The sequence below is a fragment of the Mastigoproctus giganteus genome, chromosome 8 (genome assembly GCF_048544385.1).
Source record: "Mastigoproctus giganteus isolate SK-2022 chromosome 8, ASM4854438v1, whole genome shotgun sequence".
NCBI classification, from domain to species: Eukaryota; Metazoa; Arthropoda; class Arachnida; order Uropygi; family Thelyphonidae; genus Mastigoproctus; species Mastigoproctus giganteus.
The window spans coordinates 68190266-68213225 of NC_143582.1; the positions used below are offsets into that span (position 1 = coordinate 68190266).

The 22960-nt window shown below is 36.0% G+C and overlaps 1 protein-coding gene across 1 annotated transcript in view; it reads left to right on the plus strand.

The window, feature by feature from the left end:
* The window catches only part of LOC150081597 (dnaJ homolog subfamily B member 14-like), a 146556-nt gene extending 123842 nt beyond the window's left edge, over positions 1-22714 (plus strand). The window contains exons 8-9 of the mRNA XM_090379459.1: positions 4305-4468; positions 22496-22714. Coding sequence (XP_090235585.1) covers positions 4305-4468; positions 22496-22617 — 286 coding nt within the window. The 3' untranslated portion in view covers positions 22618-22714. The remainder of the gene's footprint in view (positions 1-4304; positions 4469-22495) is intronic.
* The last annotated feature ends 246 nt before the right edge of the window (positions 22715-22960 follow it).

The following is a 22960-nucleotide window of genomic DNA, read 5'->3' on the forward strand; positions in this document are numbered from 1 at the left end:
GCTCTGCAACAGTTGCAGTCATTCCTTGCTTGTGTCAGAATGCTGAGTTTTGTGCAGTTGACACCACAAAGAAAGAGTGCTATTGTTGCTTTACGTGAGGAAGGATGTTCTTCCCATCATATTGCTTATAGATTGTCTTGTAATCAGTTGACAGCGAGTAGATTTCTTTCCAAACTCATGAATACTGTTTCTGCTGATGGGAAAAAAGGAACCGGATGCAAATGGGTCTCTACACCAAAACAGGACCGCATTTTGACGCGCTTATGCCTTAAAAACTGTAAAGCTTCTTCATCTGAGCTGAAAAGAGAATGTGAAGAACATACAGGAGTGGTAGCTCTTCAAAAATGGACTTGTAGCCCGTCATACTAAGAAGAAGCCTTTCCTCACACAAAAAATGAAAAAGGCTCAATTAATTTGATTTAAAGAGCATGTCAAATGGATCCCCGAGCAATGGAAGTCAGTTATTTTCTCGGATGAGAAGAAATTTAACCTGCATGGCTCTGGTGGGAGACAAACAATTCGCCATAGATGTGGTGAAGAATACCATCCAGACTGTATGGTGTCTATAGTGAAATTCTCTACCAGCCAAATGATATGGGGGTGCATTTTGTATCGTGGAGTAGGTCACCTGCAGTGTGTAAAAGGTTCTGTAAATGCCAATAGAGACCAAGTAACTAAATCTTTCAGGACGACTCTGCTCTTTGTCATTGAGTGAAAAGTATAAGTAGGCACTTCTGTAGTTACTTTAGCTTCATTTCTGCATTAGAGATTCGACAGTAATGTGTTTACATTTGTTACAGGTGAAAAAATGGTTGAAAACAGTCCATTACAACTCTTAGCTGGTCAGGAAACAGTCCAGACCTGTATCCTATAGAGAACTATTGGCATCGTGTGGAATCTGCAGTTGCCAGAGAGAAACCAAAGACCCTTCGTGAAATTCAGGAAGCCATAATTCGTGTTTGGAACCACGAATTATCAGTTGATTTTCTTCAGAAATCGATCTTGTCAATGCCTCGATGGTGTGCTGCTGTCATCAGGGCCAGAGGCAGTTCAACTAAATATTAGTTTGCACCTGGTGAACTTTTCATTTTGTTTTCGATTTAAAGTGATAAACTGAAGCAAATTGAGGGCTCCTGATAATATTTCAGCCATAATTGTCGTGTGTACCAAAACTGTTGTATAAAGGTTACAAATGCTCATTTTGGAATATTTTGAGAGCACCTGTCAAATATTATTTAGCTTTGCCTTAACTATTAATAAATATCTTTTGTTTAAATTTCTATTTGTGATGCTAGTCATTAATGTAAAATACTGTCGTGAAAAAGGGTTAGAAATGTGAAATTCCTAGGTGATGCACTTTCTTTGAACACCAGTGTAGATTGAAATTCAAACCATTAATGAAGAAAATTAAAATTCTCATTGATATCACATTAATAAATATTTTATTTTTAAATTTCGGTCAGTTTGGTTGCATTGCATGTGCCTCCATGGCTGTTGGAGGATTAAATACACCCTGTACTATTATTGAATTACAGTGCCCTCAATTTAACCTATGATTGATAATTATGAATTAAAATTATAATAACCTGTGTAATAAAAAATGCACTAATAAAAGTTAATGGTGATAAGTAAAATTTTGTATTTTTGAATAATATGAAGTCAAAATTTTCGGGGGAAATTTGAGGGAAGAAAGGAGCCATTTTTGATGGCAGTTGGCAAACACATCTATTAGTTTTTCAGGATAGAAGAGTCTTTTGCCCTTAGGAACATCCACCAGAATTTCCTGTTAGGAGTGATGACAGGATTCAGTATGGAATCCAGAAACATTATTAGTTATTAAGTAGTTCTGTTGTGTGGGTGTTTCACATACTTAACGTAATATTTTTATGCAATGAAATTCAAAACAGTTAATAACAAAAATTCATGTGATTTAATTAGTGTTATTCATTTTTAGTTAATTCATTCGTATTGATATGTTACAACACATTTTTCAATATGTGTGAAATCTCTGTCAGTATATAAATTAAGTGTGAGCTACTAATTAATGGCGATTGCTTGATGAAAACATTAGATAGGCTTAACGTTTGTGAAATAGCAACGTTTTAGTATGGCTGAGGAAAGGTTGGAATCCCAGTGTGTGAGACTACCTAATTAGTTCTTTTATCAAACAATGCATTATCTGTTGTGTTATTTTCAATATCAATATGTACATACCTTGTATATCAAGTTTGTTTTTACTAAAATAAGTTCCATAAGATATATTAAAGCCTTACTGTTTTGAACTGATAGCTTGCAAAGTGGTATTGACAGTTTTTGGGGACTCTATTAGTGTTGTCTACCCCATATTTTTGGGAAAAGGGACTAGAAATGCAGCTTTAGTTTTCCTCTTAGCTAAAAGAATTTTATTTGAACTGAGAGCATGTGAAAATCTGTGTGCTGAAACATACAGAGTTAGGTGGGGGTTGCATGTAGAAAATAAATACAACTTTTCTTTTTCTTTTTTTTTTTTTTTTTAATCTACAAGTATGTTTTTTTTTTTTTCTTTTTGGTTTATCCCTGTTCCTTTAAAAGTAATGAAATAAGAGGTATTACTTTTCAGCCCATTCTCATGCAGTTTTATTCTTGTTTATGCATTTATCCCTTAAGTTAAGCCATTAGTCAAAATTTTGAAATGAGACAATGAAGTTACTGAAGCAGATACCTACAAAATTGCTTTGGTGATGTTTCATTGAAAAGAATAAAGAGAAGTGAGAGTGCAGTAAACTGCAAGGGTTATTTGCAACAACAGCCAAAGTGGATAGGTCCCTTCTACAGGAAAAGTAAAGGTTTTTAGATTCTGCTGTGATTGAAACAGAACCCCCCCCCCCTTCAAAACTCCTTCACTTTCCCCCTTTAGATAGTCTAAAATCAATACCAAAAAAAAAAAAAAAAAAAGTTTCTCCAGAGAAGAAAACATGATACTGATGTGTTGAGAGAACTTACTAGGTTGTTCATAAAAAATTAGTGAAAAACAAATAAATAACAATTAAACCATGTGAATTGTTGTGAATCCTGTCATCAGGCCTAATCAGAATAGATTGAAGACCGGGATTAATTGTATAGGGCAGAACATTGAAGTGATGACATGTTATTCAGAATGTGGAGGCTTGGTCATAATCTCTTGATGCATGATACAGGTGTCAAACCATTTGCATTGCCTGTACCCATGTACTTACTTAAATTTGCATAGTACAAAAGGAAATTCATCAAACCACCACACCTATCAGTGATCATCTGTCCAGCTGCAGTGTTGTGCAGTTAAGAGGGTGGATGTTGAGTCAGCCATCTGTTCTTATATCCCATCTGATGAACAGTACTTTGGTCTATGCCACATTATATCCTGTGATCAGTTCTGCCACTATAGCCATCCTCTTGGTCCACACAAGCTGCTATAATAGTTCTCTCTCTGTTCATCTGCCATCAGTTTTGCATCTTGAGGTTTTGTGCAGGCATGTTGTTTCGCTGTTGTATGCCACTCCTGACACACTTGTATAACAGTAGGTAGTGATATATTCTTAGAAAAAGGTAAACACATCATTTTGTGCAAATACTTTTTAGTGTGTTATGAGAATTTAATAATGTTATTTTATTTTATTTTTTGGTGGAGTTTTACTTTAAGTGTAATATTTCATGTTCTATAACTTCATTTTCAACAAACTAAAAACTTATTTGTTGAAATTTTATGTTTTACTTTTGTTATATAGTAAATTCTCACTTTAACAGACTTTGAACAGACAGCATCCACTACTGACCTAGTGACATAACTTCCTCATCATATTTTAAATGATGGTATTTACCATCATTTAAAATATTTTCCCTAACAAAGAACCAGTATTTCCTTCCCATCAGCCTGAGTTGGTCAGACATTAATAGAATGTCATCTGTTTCTATAGGGGGGGGGGTACTCGAGAACTCTTCCAACTTGGAATGTGCTTTAGCTGGAGTTGAGTTATTAGTATGCAACACAGCAAAATTTCAAGCTCTTCTACTCCTGGCAATTCTACAACTGGCAATTGCAGTAAAATAATATATTATGACATTTAATATCCTCTACCTCATAGTATACAGCACTTTTTCATAACAGTCTAGTGACTTTGTGAACTTTGTGTATTTCTTTCAAGTTTAACTGACAATTAGATTTAGCAGACAGGCTTTACCCTCATACCATTAAAGTGAGGTTTTACTATTTTTTTTTACCATATTTTTAATTTTTTACATTATTTGTATTTAAATTTTTTTTTATTATTATTATTTTGTTCCCTTAGGAAGTATATCTATATAAGAAAAACCACAAATCTAGAAATACCATATTTTGTAAAAGAAAACTTTTTAAATGAATATCAAGGGAGTCTTTTAAGAATTGAAGCTCAAGTTGAGGAGGAACATATATCAAATTTAAGAACATCATGTTTTAGGGAAAGAAATTATAGTAAGTGCAATATAATTATATTTTAATTTTTACTCTTATTTATAATATTATCTTATGTATAGCACTGCCATAAATACTGTTATAAAGTTTGAGTGGTGAAATACTTGAACAAAATTGAACCTCTAATTGCAATATTCAGTATACTCTTGGTGTATGATGGATACAAAAATAATTAGTAATAATTACATTGCTCTCTTTGTAAAGGTGGAAATAGTAAAAACAACTGCTTCCACTCTTCAATGGAAATAGTTGTCGTTGCATTATGATTTCAAATGGAAATCCCTGCCAGACCACCCACCCAACATGGACATCTGTTTTTGGTTGGGAAAACTTGTACACTGGTTTGCAAAACTTAAGGACCAGTCAGGCCTTCACCTGTAGCTTCTCATAGGAGTGGCCTGGATATGGGAAAAGCATACCAAAGGAACCTTGTGAGGTACAGAAACTATGAAGGAAACAACAATGGAAAAAAACAGTACAGAGGGACTTTATTCAAAAATGGCAACATAGCACTGGCTGCCATGATACAGAAGCATCACTGCCAAAGATGGAACAAAGGGAAGAGGTGGTCCTCAGTAGGAGATATGGCCACCCCTAATGTTGATGCAGGCTTTGCACTGCCTGTCCATACTTAGAACAGTGTTGTTGATAAGTTCTTGCAGTAACATTGTCCATTCCTCTGTCAGCAGGTGCCTCCATAGCCAGGTGGGAAGGAGCAGCAGTGCTTCTTGATTAGACCGGGGTTCGAGCCCGTCACCACCAAATACGGAGGATGTGGAAAGGTCAGGGAATGACCACCGCATATCCCGGAGCAATATGGCCTTAGTTGCTAATGCTCCTAAAAACCAAATAACTCCTCTGTCAGCGCCATCTTCAGCTGGTGAACATTTTCTGGTGGGCATGGACGTACAACTAGGCACCTCCCCAGGGCATCCCATATGTGTTTGATGGAATTTAGATTGGGGGAAGGGGCAGGTCAATCCATACAATGTCCTCACTTTCCAAAAGCATATCAACAGCGATGGAGTGTGGCATTATCATCCATAAACGCGTACTCAGGGCCAGTGGCACCTTGGAACAGATGCACATAGGGAAGGATTACCTCAGTACAGAGCATGCACCGGTTACAATACCGCCTTCCAGTATCTGGAGTTGTGTATGTCCATCCAAGATAATGCCTCCCCAGACGAGAACACCTTGACCACCATATCGATCTCTTTCAGTGATGTTTGCGGGGTGATACCGTGTGCCAACCTCTCACCAGATTAACTGATGTCCAGAATCGCTGCTGAGACTGAATCTACTCTCATCAGTAAAGAGTACCTTACCCCATTGCGCTGCTGTCCAATCCTTGTGTTCAATGCACCACTGTAAACAGTGTCTCCAATAGGCAGGTGTTAAAGGGACACAGCGTACTGTCATTGTGCAAACAGTCCACTTTTGTGGAGTCGCCTGACCACAGTGAACAGCAATATCCTGCATCCTGTGCAGCTGGTTTTATTGCAATGGATCCCGCTGTCTGGTATCGGTCCCTCTTGGCTTGTAGGAGTATATAGTGGTCGTCATTGGGCATTGTTTTTCGTGGACGACCACCACCGGTCCTTCAAACAACTGTACGACGTGCGACGATGCTATGGGTGATACTGAACTCTGCAGCCGCACTCCTCGCACTTCGACCTTCCTCGAGTTTCCCAATTATTTGACCCCAGGTAAAGTCATCCAGATGTTGTCTACTGGCCATTTCGTTGTCTGTAGCACTATATGAAACCAATCAAATGTCTGTAACAATCAGACTGTTAATTCCATAACTGTTAATCATTGTTTCTTATTTACATGACCATTTAATTTATTTCAGTTAAACAATTTGAAAGATTCGCAATAAATTCACTATTATCTGAGTAAAGTTCAAACCTTTGAACTGAGCTTTTAAGAGAGCCTGCCATTTTTTATATTATTCTACTAAGGAAATTATTACAGGAATGTAGTCTTTCCTGCAAATGTTAGTAAAAAGACTGCCATAAGTCTTTATTCAAGTTTTCTTAAACAGTTTTTTTAACTGTGAATGTATTGCAGTGCAGGAGCCTATGCTTAGCATGCATTCATTGTTTTTTCATACTACGTTTTATTATTAGCATAGCTTTCAGAGCTCCTGAAACTTCCCTTATTTTTATTTGAGCAAACTTAGGAATAATTTGCATACAAATACTGCCAAATGTCATTTCAAGGCTTGAATTTTTTAGCATATTTAAAGAAATGGAGGATTAGATAAGTGGCCTTATTCTGTTCTTTTCTTCATCTTTATATTAACTTAAGCTAACACCATTTATGATACTACTAATAGCATCTCTGATACTGATCCTGACCCTGAAAGCAACAACAGCCAACATACTAACTCCGACCACACTTCAGAACCATCAAATTTATACACTTCCTGAAGACTGCCTGAATTTAGTGATTCAAAAGAGTATCACACATGCTCATAACACTGTGGAACACCGTGTAACCAATCTACATATCATCTGTAATAGCAACTGCCATATGTCACACGTCTGTAACCAGTGATCTTCTTTCATGCAAAAGAACCAGAACTAAATGAGACACTTATTTGAGAGTAATATAGACTGATAGGATGTAGATCCAGAGGGAGTAATACTCTTGATCTGATTGCACTGGTCAAAACATAAAATATTATGAAAACAAAAATACCAAATCTTGACTAATTTTATGCTGCCGAACACAAAATTCACATTAAAATTCGTTGATTGGCTCTTGTTTTTGAATTACAGTTAGGGTCTCATATTAGTGAGTTACTCTACATTATCAACTGTGGCTCTTGGCAAAACACATGGCAACAATGCAGTTTCAATTCCACCACACTCTTATCACGTGATCGGCAACTGTCGCCTCATTCTGCATCACGTGATAAGTTGTTATTGCCTCAAATGCGTCTTTAACTCTTTTGCAGTAATCCTCGAATACTGCTAGATACTGGGTGATTTGTTCTCAGTTAACGGTTCTCTGTGAGATTCCTACTTTTTGCACAGTATTTGTGTCATGTAAGATTAATATGCCCTGTAATTATGTGAATAGACCGGATGACTTCTGTTACATATGTAGAGAAATGACATTAGCTTCAAGAAAGCATCACTTAACTTGAGCTATAAAAAAGGCTTACTTCTTGTACTTTGAGTGTAAAGTAGGCAACCAGGACAAGAACTGGCCACACATATGCTGTTCTATCTGTTCATCAAAACTCAATGTGTGAGTGAATCGATAGGGACATTTTACGCCTTTCACAGTACCCATGATATAGAGGATCCAACAAATCATGTTGCAGGCTGTTACTTCTATATAGTGCCTCCTATTAGAAAAGGAAGGACAATGAAGAAAAGTGGACAGTGAGTACCCAGATATACCATCTGCAATTCGCTCCATGCCTCACGGTGAAGTACTACCTATTCCTGAACCACCCGACCGTTTTTCTGTACACGCTCATGAAGATGAAGACACAGATGAACATCATCTTGATATACATGAAGAAGTAGAGCAGCCATTTATGTCAAGGGATCCACTACTTTGTCGAAACCTTTATCCTTCTGAACCGCATAAGATAACAGAAAGTGAGCTTAGTGGCCTCGTGGCTACAACAGTGGAATCTTCTATATCATTCTGTGAAAGTGACAACATTTCGTACTCGAAATAAAGACTATGATAAATTCTGTCCAACAGAAGATGAACTCATTTTTCACCTTCTGTTGAACAATGAGTATAATTATGACATCCCCAGAACACAGCTAATAGCACAGATTGGCCCCCTTCCAAGGGGAGAAGAACATCTATTCATTATAGAAGAGGAAAATTATAAAGCTTTTACAACCTTCACACAGAAAGTATTCGAAATGCGCAGAACTATCTAAAGAATGGCAAGTCAGCCCACCCACCCCAGCAATTAAACAATAATCAGTAGTTAAAATTGCCCACGTCTCCCACCATGTCTAAACAATGACCTAATAACTGTCGGGACAGCAGTATTCTTCACCCTGACATGACAAAACCAAATTGACCTGTGTAACCCCCAGGACTACCCTGCCATGTGTAGGAACCCGGGGCTTCACACCGAGGGTTGTCAGATTTCTATGACTGGATTAAAGGACACTCAAAAATAATTAATGCTACCACTCTCCAACTCTCACTCCACCCCCCTCCCACCCCAAAAAAAGAAAATAGAATGATTTTTTTAGTTAATAATTAAACATTTTATTTATATATTTTAGATTTTGGTTTAAAAATTATAGTTTTCATATTGACTATATATTTTAAATTGCGAATTTTATTTTATTATATAAGGATACAGAATGATATGGATGATATAAAAAAACATGAATTGATCCAAATATTTTAATGCTAGTTTAGTGCATTAATTGACATCAAGCCAAAATAATTTTAGGTAGGTGAAAAAAAGCACAAAAAAAAACCTTACTGGTTTAATAGCTAGAAATCATTCACATTGAACATACTTTGTACTACTTCGAGCAACCTTAAGACTTCTGCATCATTTTTAATTTTTCTCAGAAAAATCTAAACAATTATCTTTAAAATTGAAGTAGATCATTAGTTCGCTTTTTATGAGTGAAACTGAACATCTATTTCGCCCATCCCTCCACTTCGAATTCATTACACTAAAAATTCTTTCTGAATTTATCAAAGTCCCTGGCACTGAAAAAACATACGAAATGACCTTGAAAATATTTGAAAGCTTCAAATCAACACATCAACACTTTTCAAAATTAAATGCCAGTATGTGTATGCCTGTGCAGAAATTTGCAACTGCCATTATGAGACACAAGCATTGAAAAATGAAAATAAAGGACAAATTGTGTCCTTTCTGGTTTAAGTAAAAGACAAGGACGGTTTGGCTAAAATAAAGGACATCTGGCAACCCTACCCATACCAAATAAGTAACCATGTGGGGGAGGGAGATGTATAGGCAGCCATGGAAGCAGATTACCTGAAAAATATCAGTAAGCTGGTAGCAAGGGGATGCAATATAGAATGAAAGACAGAATGAATAGGCTGGTCACTGAGTGAATTAGGAATTATGGTAAAAGGGAATAAATGTCAGTTTTAGTGAAAGAAAGAGTGACCCAGCATGAGGGAAAGAGAGTGAGTGAGTGTTATGGTGAATGGGAATGAGTGGAAGAGCAAATGTAATTGGCTGAAAGAATACAAAGTTAATAACTTACACTACTTTATATATACTAACAAACATTTACTAACAACACAAACACTATCACTGCATTCTGCCCTGGCCTGCACCACAACTGAATAATAACAGTAAGTTGAGAGGCACCCAGAGTGTGCAGTGCAGAAAGCAAGAATCGAATAAATGAAAGAAAAGCCAGAAGAATGAATTATTATTTTGATAGGTGAGAAAAAGAACACAAACGGATATTTTTTTTATTACTCCAGAACATCCTAATCCTTACAGAGGAGAAATATAACAATAATAATACAGATCCATTTACAGTCAATAAATAAATGGATATAATACAGCATATACAATGGAATATCATATATTCCATTGTATGACAGAGATTTGTGTATTTCTAACAACACCTTTGTTATTATATTTTCTTGTTTGATCATAATTTACAGTTTACTTTGAGTGATTAGCATTATATTATTATTATTTATTTATTTATTTTTGATAATTTATTGTATTATCTATCTATACATTAAAAAAGTTTTCCTCCTAGTGATATTTGTTTGCGCTAATGGAAGAAGAGGGCGAGGCAACTACGTCACTACAAATGCAATTAATTATTGACAACTGCCTCCATAATGTTCACCAACCTCGTGCACGTGATTCTCTGTCTAACATTTGATGTTCCATTGTAACGTTTTTTGTTCCTGTCCGTTTGTCAAAATATGGGAGTCACTGCTTTCTCACTGTTTTGCTTGCCGCCATGTTGTAGGGTGTACATCGTTCTGGATTTTTACCTGATATTTATTCGACCTTGAGAATTCCGTACACTACAAATGCACAGGTAAATAATTACATAGGTCATTTCCTGATTAGATATCGACCAGTGTATTTTGATAGGTGTGTCTTTTACGTAGAAAAGATTTGACTTACTCCGTGTGCCTCTACATTTCACGTAGGAAAGGCTGAATGGGGAGTGGGAGAGCAAAGCCTCCTAGTTTATTATATATATATATATATATATATATATATATATTTTTTTTTTTTTTTTAATTTATTTATTGAAATATTTATAGTTAATATATATTTTTTATTTATTTATTTAATCATTTATTATTCTCATTTTCTAGTTGCTTGATTATAGAACCTTTGTAATTCTTTTTTGATATTGATATCTTCAGCTAGAATATCAATGTTGGATTCAGTTAGCAATCTTGCAGTTCTGTTGAAATAGTTGAATTTTAGATTATCAGTTCTGAATGCCAGCAGATTGTGTCTTCTCAAAGCTCTTGGAGGGCAGTTAAAATTGATTAGGTAGAGCAGCTCAGGAGCATCCAGCTTTCTAGCCACAAGATGCATCAGGAATTTGCAGTCTACCACAGCCCTTCTTTGGGAGAGTGGTATCATCCCAAAGTGAGTGCACCATTCATAATAAGATTTTGTGTCCATTTCCAACCTAGACTTTTACACTGAAAATCTGACTATGGGTTTCTGAATATGTTCCAGTTGTTTTATGAGTATTTTGGTGTGAGGATTCCGGATCTGTGAGGCATAGTCAAGTATCGGGTTGATGATCATTATATATGCTGTTTTTATGAGTTGTATGCACGGTTCCCTCTAAGTTGCACACATGCGCAGCCGCACACTGATTTCTATGATGTTGCACAGGTGCTTTTATTTTCCGCTCACACAGCCGACATACTAGATGGCAACAGGAGTATTAGTGAAGAATAGATATAGGAAGGGGGATAGTGCATGCCATAAGATTCGCTATTGTATTACATGTTTCCACATCTTTTATTTACAAATATGTAGTGCACAGTGAAAAGTTATATGTGTTGATTTTTATTTATATTAAAAAATTATTGCATTATGAATATATAAAGGACTGTAGTGGTTGTAATTTATATTGTACGTTTTTAAGGTGAGTTTATTGAATGGAACAACATTGTGTTGCACACCGAGAAGATTTAGGATTGGATGTTGCATGGAAAAATGTATCTGTTATGCAAGATACAGAGACGTTGCTTAGAACTGTAGGCACAATGTTTAGCAGGTCTAGCATAAAAAAAAGGAAAATTAGAAAAACTAGCCCAGATTACAGAACACGATGTTGTATCTTTTAGACTATTAAATGAAGTCAGATGGTTATCCAGACATTTTTCGGTTGATGCTTTAGTAAAAAATTAAAAAGTCAGATGGTTATCCAGACATTTTTCAGTTGATGCTTTAGTAAAAAATTATGAAATATTAATTGAATATTGCAATGAAGAGTTAACAAATGTAAATTAGTAAATACTGTTTACAAATTTTGACAAATTCACAATATCATGTGGCATTAGTTGTGCTCAATGATATATTAGGAGAGCTTGCATCGCTTTGCAAATACAATCAATTCTGGTTATTTGGGACACACCGGGACTAGTATATTTTGGCCCGATTAAGCAGCTGCCCCAATTATGCAAAGTTTTACGTAAATACAGTCGAACTTCCCTAACGAATTTGATAAATCCAGCGAAAAAATTCATTATAGAGAAATTTCGTTATACAGAGAATATCTTTTTTATTAGAAATTGTTATTTAATTAGAAAATGAAAATGAATCTACATTTACTTCTAATGTATTTTATTTCAAAAACACTTATTTAAATTACGTTTACACAATTTTCGCCGGTAAGTATCACAAATTAAAAAAAAAATCTGTAATCTTCGTTTACACGGTACAATTAAAAAATGTCTGATTCTCAAAAAAACCTCATTTGTTCAGAGCATTAAAAACATTATCAGGAACATTTTCACAAAACTGTAGACCCATACGAACTGTTTTAAAAGCGTTAATCATTTCTTCACGAGATGGCTTTTCTACGGGTTGTTCTGATGCGTCTTCAGCATCATCGTTAATTTCTTCGTGATCATGGTCGTGTCTAACACTGTTCAGCAGTATTTCATCTTCATTTGTTCATTTGGATGTTCTGCTGTGATCTACATAAACATAACTATCCAGTGTTATTTCATTTTTGATGTTTCCGGACGATTCTAATAATGTCCAATAGTTTTCAGTTGTGAAACGGGCAGTTCATCTTGTTCGTCCAGTCGTTGTTGTTTGACTTCTGTATTCAATGCAAATCCCGCTTTCGAAAAACAATTTTGAATAGTGTATTCAGTGACATCATTTGTCCAGACTTTTGCCAGTTCAGAAATGCAATCTCTAAGTTTAATTGTAACCTCCAAGTTTCTATTTTCTGATAACGCATTGATAATCTTCATTATTATTCTCTTTCGATAATGAAATTTAAAATTTTTAACAATGCTTTGGTCCATTGGCAGAGTTTTGACGTTATGTTTGGTGGTAAAAACAACATCTTCGCACTTTTAATATTGGCAGGATGTGCTGGACAGTTGTCAGTTACCAACACATTTTCCTTTTTTAATTTTTTTGTAATACGCTTGTCTAGTTTTAATATCCATTCTTCAAAAATATCACTTGTCATCCATGCTTTTTTATTAAAGGTGTAGTCAACTTCCAAAGATCTTGGGTTTTTTGATATTCCGATGACTAAAAGTGTTAATTTTTCACTTCTTGTCATATTTTCTCCAATTAGCACATGATTCTTTCTTTGCTTTGTTTTCTGCCAAAACATTTATCATCCTTAAAAGCAAGTGTTCTATTCAGTAAACATTTAAAGAATAAACCCATTTTGTCAGCATTAAAAACATCCTTAGGTTCATATTCTTCCAAAATCTTCTTTAAGGTATTGTTCCTCCAACTGTTGCAATCTTCTTCACTTACATTAACACTTTCTCCACAAATAACCTTTTCCACAATTCTGTGGCGCTTCTTAAATTTATCTAGCCACCCAGTGCTCGCATTAAATTCTGTATTTGCACAGTCCCTTGGAATGAAATTCCAAGGGACTGTGCAAATTTCAGAGCTTGTTGCTTAATTATTAGGCCTGATATTGGGATATTCTTTCCACATATCATTTGCACCCATTTTAGAACAGCTTCGTATATATACAACTTAATTCGTTTCTTGTCTGCTCCTCCTTCAATTGCATTTAAAATTGATTCTCGATTTTTTAAAATCGTAGATAAACTGCTTGCAGGTATGCCATATTTCTCCGCAACATTTTTTTCCTTAAAACCCTGATCAATATCATAACAATCTTTGCTTTATCATTAATACTTAAACACTTTCTTTTCGACATTGAGTAATTGTAAAAATTACACAACTGCAGCTCTTGCTGATACATACACCACAAACTTCACTGCGCTGGCCACGTAGTGAATTGTTAGTATTGCCTACTCAATGATGTTCGCTTGCCGAGTCAACAGTATCACGTGACCTTTCTATCAATCACTTTGAAGAAATATACGACTTTGTGAATTTCTTTTATTCTGCTTTCATTCATATATACACGAAAGAAAATTTATGGTTAATGTATGCTGTATGTTACTTTTCAGAAAAAAAAATACAAGAGCATATAGTCTGTGATTATTGACGAACGAAATTAAAAAAAAAATTCATGAAAACCATCTATTGGGAATCCAATTAGATGAGAACAGACATATCATATAATGATTGACAGGAAGGTCACGTGGTACAGTTGAGGTGAGAAGCGAATGTCACTCAGTAGGCGTTACTAAAAACCAACTATGGTAGCATTCTATGTATTGCCGCCGCAGCATGCTGAAGTTTACTGCAGCGAATTTTGTTTTCCTCTGAGCCAACATCAATTTACAAATCTTCCCTATTTATTGTAAAGTTTACGACCACTTTTAAGAAAACCCATTTTGTTTAATAACTGTAACAAAAATGAAATAAAGACCCTCCTACGGGCGTCAATTGCTACAAGTGTTCACTTAAAGGATGATTATTTAATTCCAGATGCTAATGCACAATTTCAGAAGGAAGGAGGCAGTATATTTGACCGGCGGTTTGGGCAGTAAATGCTTGAAAATCGTAAAATGCTTTTACTAATTTTTTTAAAAATTCGTTATAGAGAGACTAACACTTTGCTATATGGGGTTAATTTTACATGTAATTTCATTTTAAGGTGCATTGTTTTGCAAAAAAATTCATAATATAGAGAAATTTGTTAAATAGAAGTTCGTAATAGGTTTTATATATATATATAAAACCTAACAGGAAAAAAAATTATTATAAACTATAAGAAAAAAGTATAAAAATAGAATGTGAGTTAGAATGCAGGTTATGAATGAAGTAAATGTGTGTGTCTCCCCCCCCCCCTCGCCTGGTTGGTTCCCCACTGCCAGCTAACATATCCCACCCCCGGAGTGAGATGGGCAGTTTGACCTTCCTACCAGATTCAACAAGACATGGACCTGACAACCATCACCAACGAAGACATACTGCAGCTTTGCTGCCAACACACCATTTGCCGCTGAATTGGGTAATCTAACCGGGTTCCTTTTAAAACCCCATCCCCAGGCAGGGGAGGGAGGAGATGGATCTCTGTCTCCTCCCCCCCCCCCCGCCTCCCCCCATACTTTTCCTGGTGGGGCTCGTCTCCACTGACCTCTTTGGGGATGCCTACTCTGTCGTCCCCATCCTTCTACCTGTTTCTCCCCAGTCTTCCCCCACTCTGACTAAACCGACCGAGTACACCCCTAACAATGCCGCTAAATTCTAATCAACATCTAAAATTTCAACCTCTTTCGGCCTTTTCAAATTCTAGTGTTCACCCCCGCCCTTTTTTTTTTTATATATATATATATAAAAACTTTGAAAATATGTGGCGGGGGCCTGCCGGAGTACTTAAATAATCTACTGGGTGCCTGACCTTCCTTCTCGTGGCAAGTGTGGGTAATGGTGCGTCCCAATAGGTGCCCAACAGCTAAATGGTCAGAGAAACAACAGCATAACACTACAACAAACCACTCCCTACACACTTTTTAAATCTCTGGCCTCCACAGAGTTCTGTATCACTTACAAAGAATACAACGCGGAGATGGGGAAACCCCCCAGTGCTGTCAGACAACTAACACACTTTACACTTGTCCTTTCTGTATATGTCGTATTCCCTATACTGAAATTCTCGTCCATTTTGTCTGTGTGTCACATTTTTTCCATCCTTGCAATGTCCACATCCAAAGACATAACCAGTACTTCCAATTCGTCAAATTTATTTACTATGCTCCTAGCATTAGTGTACATGCAAGTATACATGCATCTTTTTACTCTTAGTTACCCTCCTAACACAGCTGATTTGTTTGCTTGTTGCATGGGGACCTCCAGCAAGCCTTGCAATCCTTGACATCTTTCTTCTCACACTGATGTATACTCCTGTAGAAGCAGTGCACAAATCACTTTCACCTCTGCCCTCATCTATATTTAATCTGTTAGTCTGTGTATCCTCCCTCCTTCCTGGAAGCAGTTTTCCAAAAGTTCCCCAAATTCTCTTCATGGATGTCAATGCTTTGTTATCATTGAAAATGCTCCTTCACTGAAAATTGAAAATTCTTCACTATCATTGAAAATGCTCCTATGATAGAAAATCTCTGCAGCTCTGATGGGAAGATTACATGATTGGCTTACCACTTGACACACTTGTTTTGATCCAGTCATCAAATCATGGTATCATCCATGCATGCAAATTGTTGTACCCAAATAGCTTCTTTGACAAAGTAATTAATTTGGAGGATGAGCAGGAAAAAATGGACGATAGCAGAGGGCAAAAAACTTAATAGCATCCACAGCTGTAATCTAAAGTTTTCCATATTCACCTGGTTTGCCTCTTCAAAGGAGATAAAGACATGTACCCTTTAAAATGGATAAAACAAAATCCTTTATGACAGGGATGTGGATTTTGACTTTGAGGATTTCAAAGCCAAGGACCACACCGGAACTTATTAGAGGCTGGTTAATGTAGTCCCACTGAAGACAGTATCATTGAGTGTTTAAAAGCTGATGCAGGGGAACCTGGATACCACACTCTCACTGAAGAAGAAGTTATCCAAGGTGTTATTACTAGTACTGGTAATAGTCCTTTCTTCAAAGTACTAGTACTTTGAAGAAAGGAACTCAGACACAAAAAAAAAAAAGAATACCATCTTCAAGCCTGTGCCCTTTTACAAAATTCACATCTTTAATGGGCGCCTCCGTAGCCAGGTGGGAAGGAGCAGCAGTGCGTAGCACACGCTTCTTGATTAGACCGGGGTTCGAGCCCGTCACCACCAAATACGGAGGATGTGGAAAGGTCAGGGACTGACCACCGCATATCCCGGAGCAATATGGCCTTAGTTGCTAATGCTCCTAAAAACCAAACAACAACAACAACATCTTTAATGAGGGCCAGATAGCTAGAATTTTCCTATCACCTTCCATCAGCCTGCTGAGTATATTGGGAATTAATCAGGTATCATGTTATCTGAACCTCCACAGAAGGTACTTGAGAACCCTTCAGACTCAATGAACTTTAGTCAGAATTACCACTATATGACATTCAATCTCTTGTACTCCATAGCCAGGTGGGCAGGAGCGGCAGTGCGTAGCACACGCTTCTTGATTAGACCAGGGTTCGAGCCCATGGCCACCAAATACAGAGGATGCGGAAAGGTCAGGGAATGACCACTGCATATCCCCGGAGCAATATGGCCTTAGTTGCTAATGCTCCTAAAAAACCAAATAACAACAACAACTCCATAAACTGGTAAGATACAGTATAGCATCATATTTTTTTTTTAAAATGTTTATTTCATAGTATAGCCCTTTTCTCCAACATTCTAACAGTTTTTGTGCCCACGTGAATTTATTTCAAGTTTTATAGACTTTTTGCATTAGCGGACATGCCTTAACTCTCCCCTCAAACAAAGATAAAAAATAAACTCTAAAATTTGGAGTGTCTCATTACAGAATTTTGGTGCAATCTTTTATTTATTTTTATTCAGTTTTAAATTGAGTACATTTTGTATATACAGGAGGGCCTCGATTAACGCGATTAATTCGTCCCGCGAGTGCATCGCGCAAAACAGAAACACGTTAATCGAATATAATAACCAATAGGAAAAATTATAATTGGTCCTTGACCTTCTGGAATGTCCATAAAGAATTTTAAAAATACCTTTTAAATAACTTTTTAACTGTATACAATGTAAAAGATAATGAAAATAATTATGGAATTAAATGTTTATTGCATAAAATAGCGGTTCCCAAACTGTGTGCCGTGGAATATTTTGAATTTTCAAGGGGAAACAAGGTGATACTCGACATCTGTCGGACACCACGTGAACTACTAGCTCGAGGTAATTCACAGTTTCAGCATTTCTTATTAAGTTGTTTGGACCTAACTACTAAACGGAACTGTTAGGTATTTCTTTTGGTCTGAGTGCGCCTTGAAAAAATTACTGAGACACTAAGAGCGAGAAAGTTTGGGAACCTCTGACATAAAATACACGATGAAGAAACGACTGTTGCGGAAATATTTGAACAGTGTTGACTTTCTCTTTTCATCAATCAATTTCCGATAGCCAACAACAATCTTCTCTGGACCCTGACGAAATAAATATCGCAGAAAACCTCTTACAAGATTTTGTATCGCATAGAACCTCAAACCTTTTGTTTGAGGTTCTATGCAATACAAAAGATTTCATCTAATTCTTTTACCGTTATCTCCTTTGCAATAACCTTTTCGTCTGGCTCATTTAAAAATTTGAATTTTTATGCAAGTGTGCATTGACTTTATTAGCAGGAGACAAACAAGTAACACGTCTTCTTCCGATGGAACACTCTGAGGCGGGCAGCAGGCAAACGTTTGTTTATTGGCCGAGCTACTCGCAGTAAGCTTAACGTGCAATTCAAATCTTTTTCAACTATCGCATAAAAGAAAAAAAAAAAGATCGCGTTAACTGGAAATTTTCATCGTGTAAAGTGAAAAGTGGTATGATTTTTCAAATAGCGTTAACTGAAAATCGCGTTAATCGAACTCACGTTATTCTAGGCCTTCCTTTACTATATAAATTCTCACTGGTTTTCTGTGGTAATGTCTATGTGCAGGTTTTAATGATGGATTTTGGCAATAAAGAATATATACTGAGTGGCCATTTTATTAGGTACACCAACCTAATATCAATTAGTAGTACCTTCTCGGACAGCCTCAAATCATTGGCACAGAAAGCATTTCACAGAGTCACTAGCCCATATAGACTCAATCGCATTTGCCTCAGATTGAATAGCACTGGATCCCTGCCATGGCCATTTACTTGTTATTCACTAAATATGTTAAAGTCATTCTTACACTCTTTAAACCATTCCAAATTATTAGTACCTTGTGATAGCATATTTTTCCCCCTAGAAATAACTGAAACTTTACCAAATGATCATGAAGAGCTGCACTTGGTCTGCTGCAATGTTCAAGCAGGCTGTAACATTTAGATGGTAATTCACTGGTATCAGGGTATATATGTCATAAAAACACTTCCCACATGACCAGCCTACTTTGTTGGCACAATGGACCCATTAATCCATGCTTCTACCATTACACTATGTCGCACTATTGGCATAAAACAAGGACTGTGATTCATCAGACCAAGCAACTTTTTTTTTTTTTTTGTTTTCCCCACTCCTCAAATATGTTTAGTTGACGAGAGGTGATACTTTGTCAATTAAACATATTCACCTGCTGCTGTACTCTATTCAAGTCAGGGTCCAACACAATTTACATTCTGACGTGTCCCTTTGCACACAACTGTTTGTTTTATCACATTGTCATTTGATTGATTGTGGCTTGTTTTATTAGGCAGCACAATTCTGTATCTTCTTATTCTGTCAACTTCTCCTCTCTTCCATAAGCTATACAGACACATAACTTATGTTGGCTGGATGTTTTCTGGTTGCAAGCCATTCTCAGTGCTCTCTAGACCAGTATTTTTCAAACGTGTTTTTTTTTTTTTTTTTGAGTAATGGAACTTTTGAAATAAATAAGAGAAATTGGCAGAACACTGTGTATGTTTGTTTTTTAGTGACAGAAAATTAAATATATATAAACTTTAATCATCATGAGAATTTGTATTTAGTATAGATATTCAGTTTATTTTCTTTTTATTTTAAAGTATATCAAAATGTAGATGAGGGCTGATTACCTAGTTTACAAATTTAAGTTTGTTCACTGGGGTTTGAATTTCAATGGGTCCTACTGCCGAAATATGTTGCTGTGATTTCAAATATGACTTAGATTTTTTTCTATCACATCCAGATACATCACAATTTAAGAAATAAAAAAAGTATTGTTTTTTATGAAAGTATATAACTTTATTGTATTTAGTAATGACAAATTGATAGGATTACATTTTCATATATCAAAAAATACGTAAATACTAACAAGTATTGATCAAAATTCTGAAACTTGTATTAATCAGACCTTTGTCTCTTTGTTTGAAAAGAACGTTTAATCGTTTTTCTTTTATGTACAGTGCCAGGTTTCTCTCTTTTTAAACACCAGTAGTAGTCGGCCATCATGCTTGTATTCCACCTTCCCTGGTACCTCTGCTCCATTTCCTTTATGTCCTGATGGAATCTCTATCTCTCTCTCTCTCTCCCCTTGTTCTTCGCTCATCTGTGCAAGATTTTCAGGGGAAAAATCAAGATGGGCATACAAAAAGTGAATTTTGATGCTGATATTGCAACCTAAATTGCAAAGCTTTTCAAGCATATTTTGAACAATTTTCTCATAATCCTGGGATTTATGATTTCCTAGAAAGTTTTCCATTACACTTTTAAAAGCAATCCAGGCTTCCCTTTCAATGTCAGTCATAGTAGTTTCAAACTGACTGTCTAAAACCAATTTTATAATTTAGGGACCAATGAAGATACCCTTCTTAAGTTTTGCGTCAGATAAACCGGGAAATTTACTGCAAAGGTACTTAAAGCAGTTGCCATCCTTATTCAGTGCTTTAACAATTTGCTTCATTATGCCTAACTTGATATGCAGTGGGGGTAAAAGTATTTTATCTGGCTTCACCAAACTTTCGTGCACAATATTTTTTGACCCCGGTGTAAGATTGTGCCTCCGAGGCCATTGCTTCTTTGTCCAATGCAGCGCTTTAGCTCTGCTATCCCATTCACAAATAAAGCATGGCATTTTAGTGTACCCACCCTGTTGCTCCAACAACATACATAACACTTTTAAGTCTCCACATAGTTGCCATTCGTGATCTTGATATTTAATTTTCTCCAGAAGCAGCTTTAGATTGTCATAAGTTTCTTTTAAGTAGACTGAATGAGCAACTGGCACAGATGTGTGCTTATCTCCATTATACAAGAGAACACCGTTTAAACTAGTCTTAGAAGAGTCTATAAATAGTCCCCATTCACTAGGAACATATGATGGAGCTCCTAAGGCACTTATTAAACCAGCAATATCACTGAAATATACGAGAGGACCTTCTTGTGAAAAATACTGTATAAACTCCCTTTCACGATTTCTGCACCAGGAAAATGATGTACCTGGAGCAAGTAAGTAAGGGGTATAAAACTTGTAAACCATTGCAGAAACTATAGTTATGTACACATTTGTGTATAATACCTAGGTAATATTTTGTTAATGAATTGTGAAAAATCTTTACGTGATAGAAACAAATGGACTTCGGTTTAGTAATCAGTAAACATGCATAAATAACTGCCACATACTTTTACTCAAACCCCAGATACACTGTAAACCAGTGTTATTAGTGGAATATTTTGTGGAACACTTAGTTGGTTTGAAAAAACTGTGCAAATAGTGTCTTCTAGTCAGATGGCAGTGTCCATGATACTTTCACCAGAATGTGGCATCAAATATCGTAATGCAATCAAAGTTACGTTATCATACTGCTGCCATGTTCTCTTGCTGAATTGCCTGCAGTTCATCTCAGGCAGTTTTATCTCTCTTGGTTAATGGGGGGGGGGGGTGAACTGGCACCTCTGTGTGTAATGTATATATTTTATAGATAAACTACTACCTGGCTACTTTATTAGAACCATGGGAGTTTAGGCTATATGTAACAATCTATGCAAAACTAAGTCACAGAGGTTACATAATATGTGGCTTGTGCAGAAAAGCCCTATAACATTGTGTGGACTAGGTAGTACCTAAATCAGTTCACCAGCAATGATGATGGACAGGATCTCATGGATTTCCAAAGAAGTATGATTGTCTGTGAACAGATGAAGCTGCAACACAATGCTTTACAGCTGTGGCAGATTATCAAGTGTAATCATTGCAAATGATAGAACAGTTAAGTGCTGCATTTAATGTGGGAACACCAGCAATGGAAAAGTGCTTGTGTGGATGAAACTACATTAGGTACTGGAACCATTCTATTGTATACCAACAGCTCAGAGCATATCTGAACATAATTGCAGATCAAATATGTGCAGGAATGTTGTATATTTACCCCTAAAGACCTCCAAGATGACTGCACCATCCACTACACCAAATGAGTGAAAGTGGTTTGAGAAAGAACTTCAAGCTCTGCCTGAGCCAGTCCAGCTCACAAATCTGAGTTCCATCGATCATCTGTGAAATGAACTGGAAAGTTGTGTATTGGCACAACCCTCTGCCTACATTACTCCAGTAATTCCAAACAGTTTTTTTTTTTTACAAGTCAACCAACATTCCTTTGTCACTTTTCAATACCTTTGTTGACTCTATGCAGTCATATTGGAGCAGATTTATGCGAACCACTCTGCAGCATGCTTTTAACTCATGGATCAACTAAAATGGCCAGACAGTGTATGTGAAGATCATTTATTTAAAAAAAAAAAGTTAAAGCATTATTACAACTAACTAAAAGTATAAATTTTAATTGCAAATTTTTGTATTGCAGAAGAAAGTATGATATGGAAGGCAAAAAGTTTCCGTGATACGGCTTTAGAAGTAAAAGCTAAAAACTTTCGAACGCCATCGTGTGATCACTTAAATGAGTTATATAAAAGCCAGAGAGGATAATTAATATGTAAAAAGAGGTAATAATGTACATATGGTTCAACATTGTAATGCACTGAGCCCAGTTTTTTGTATTTTGGAAGAAGCATAGATAAATACAGGACTGAACTCGATTTTTGTTATTGACAATTTATATATAGAAATTTTGGTGCTGATAGTTTTCAGACAAAATAAAAAAAAAATAAAAAAAAAACTGGCATAAGAGCTCTTAAAATATTTTTAAATGGCAGGTTATTTGAAAATATGATTTAATAAATCTAAGATTTGAAAAATACTCATTAATTTAATGATTTGGACAACAACATAATATATACATACATTTTATATACATATATATCATTCTGGG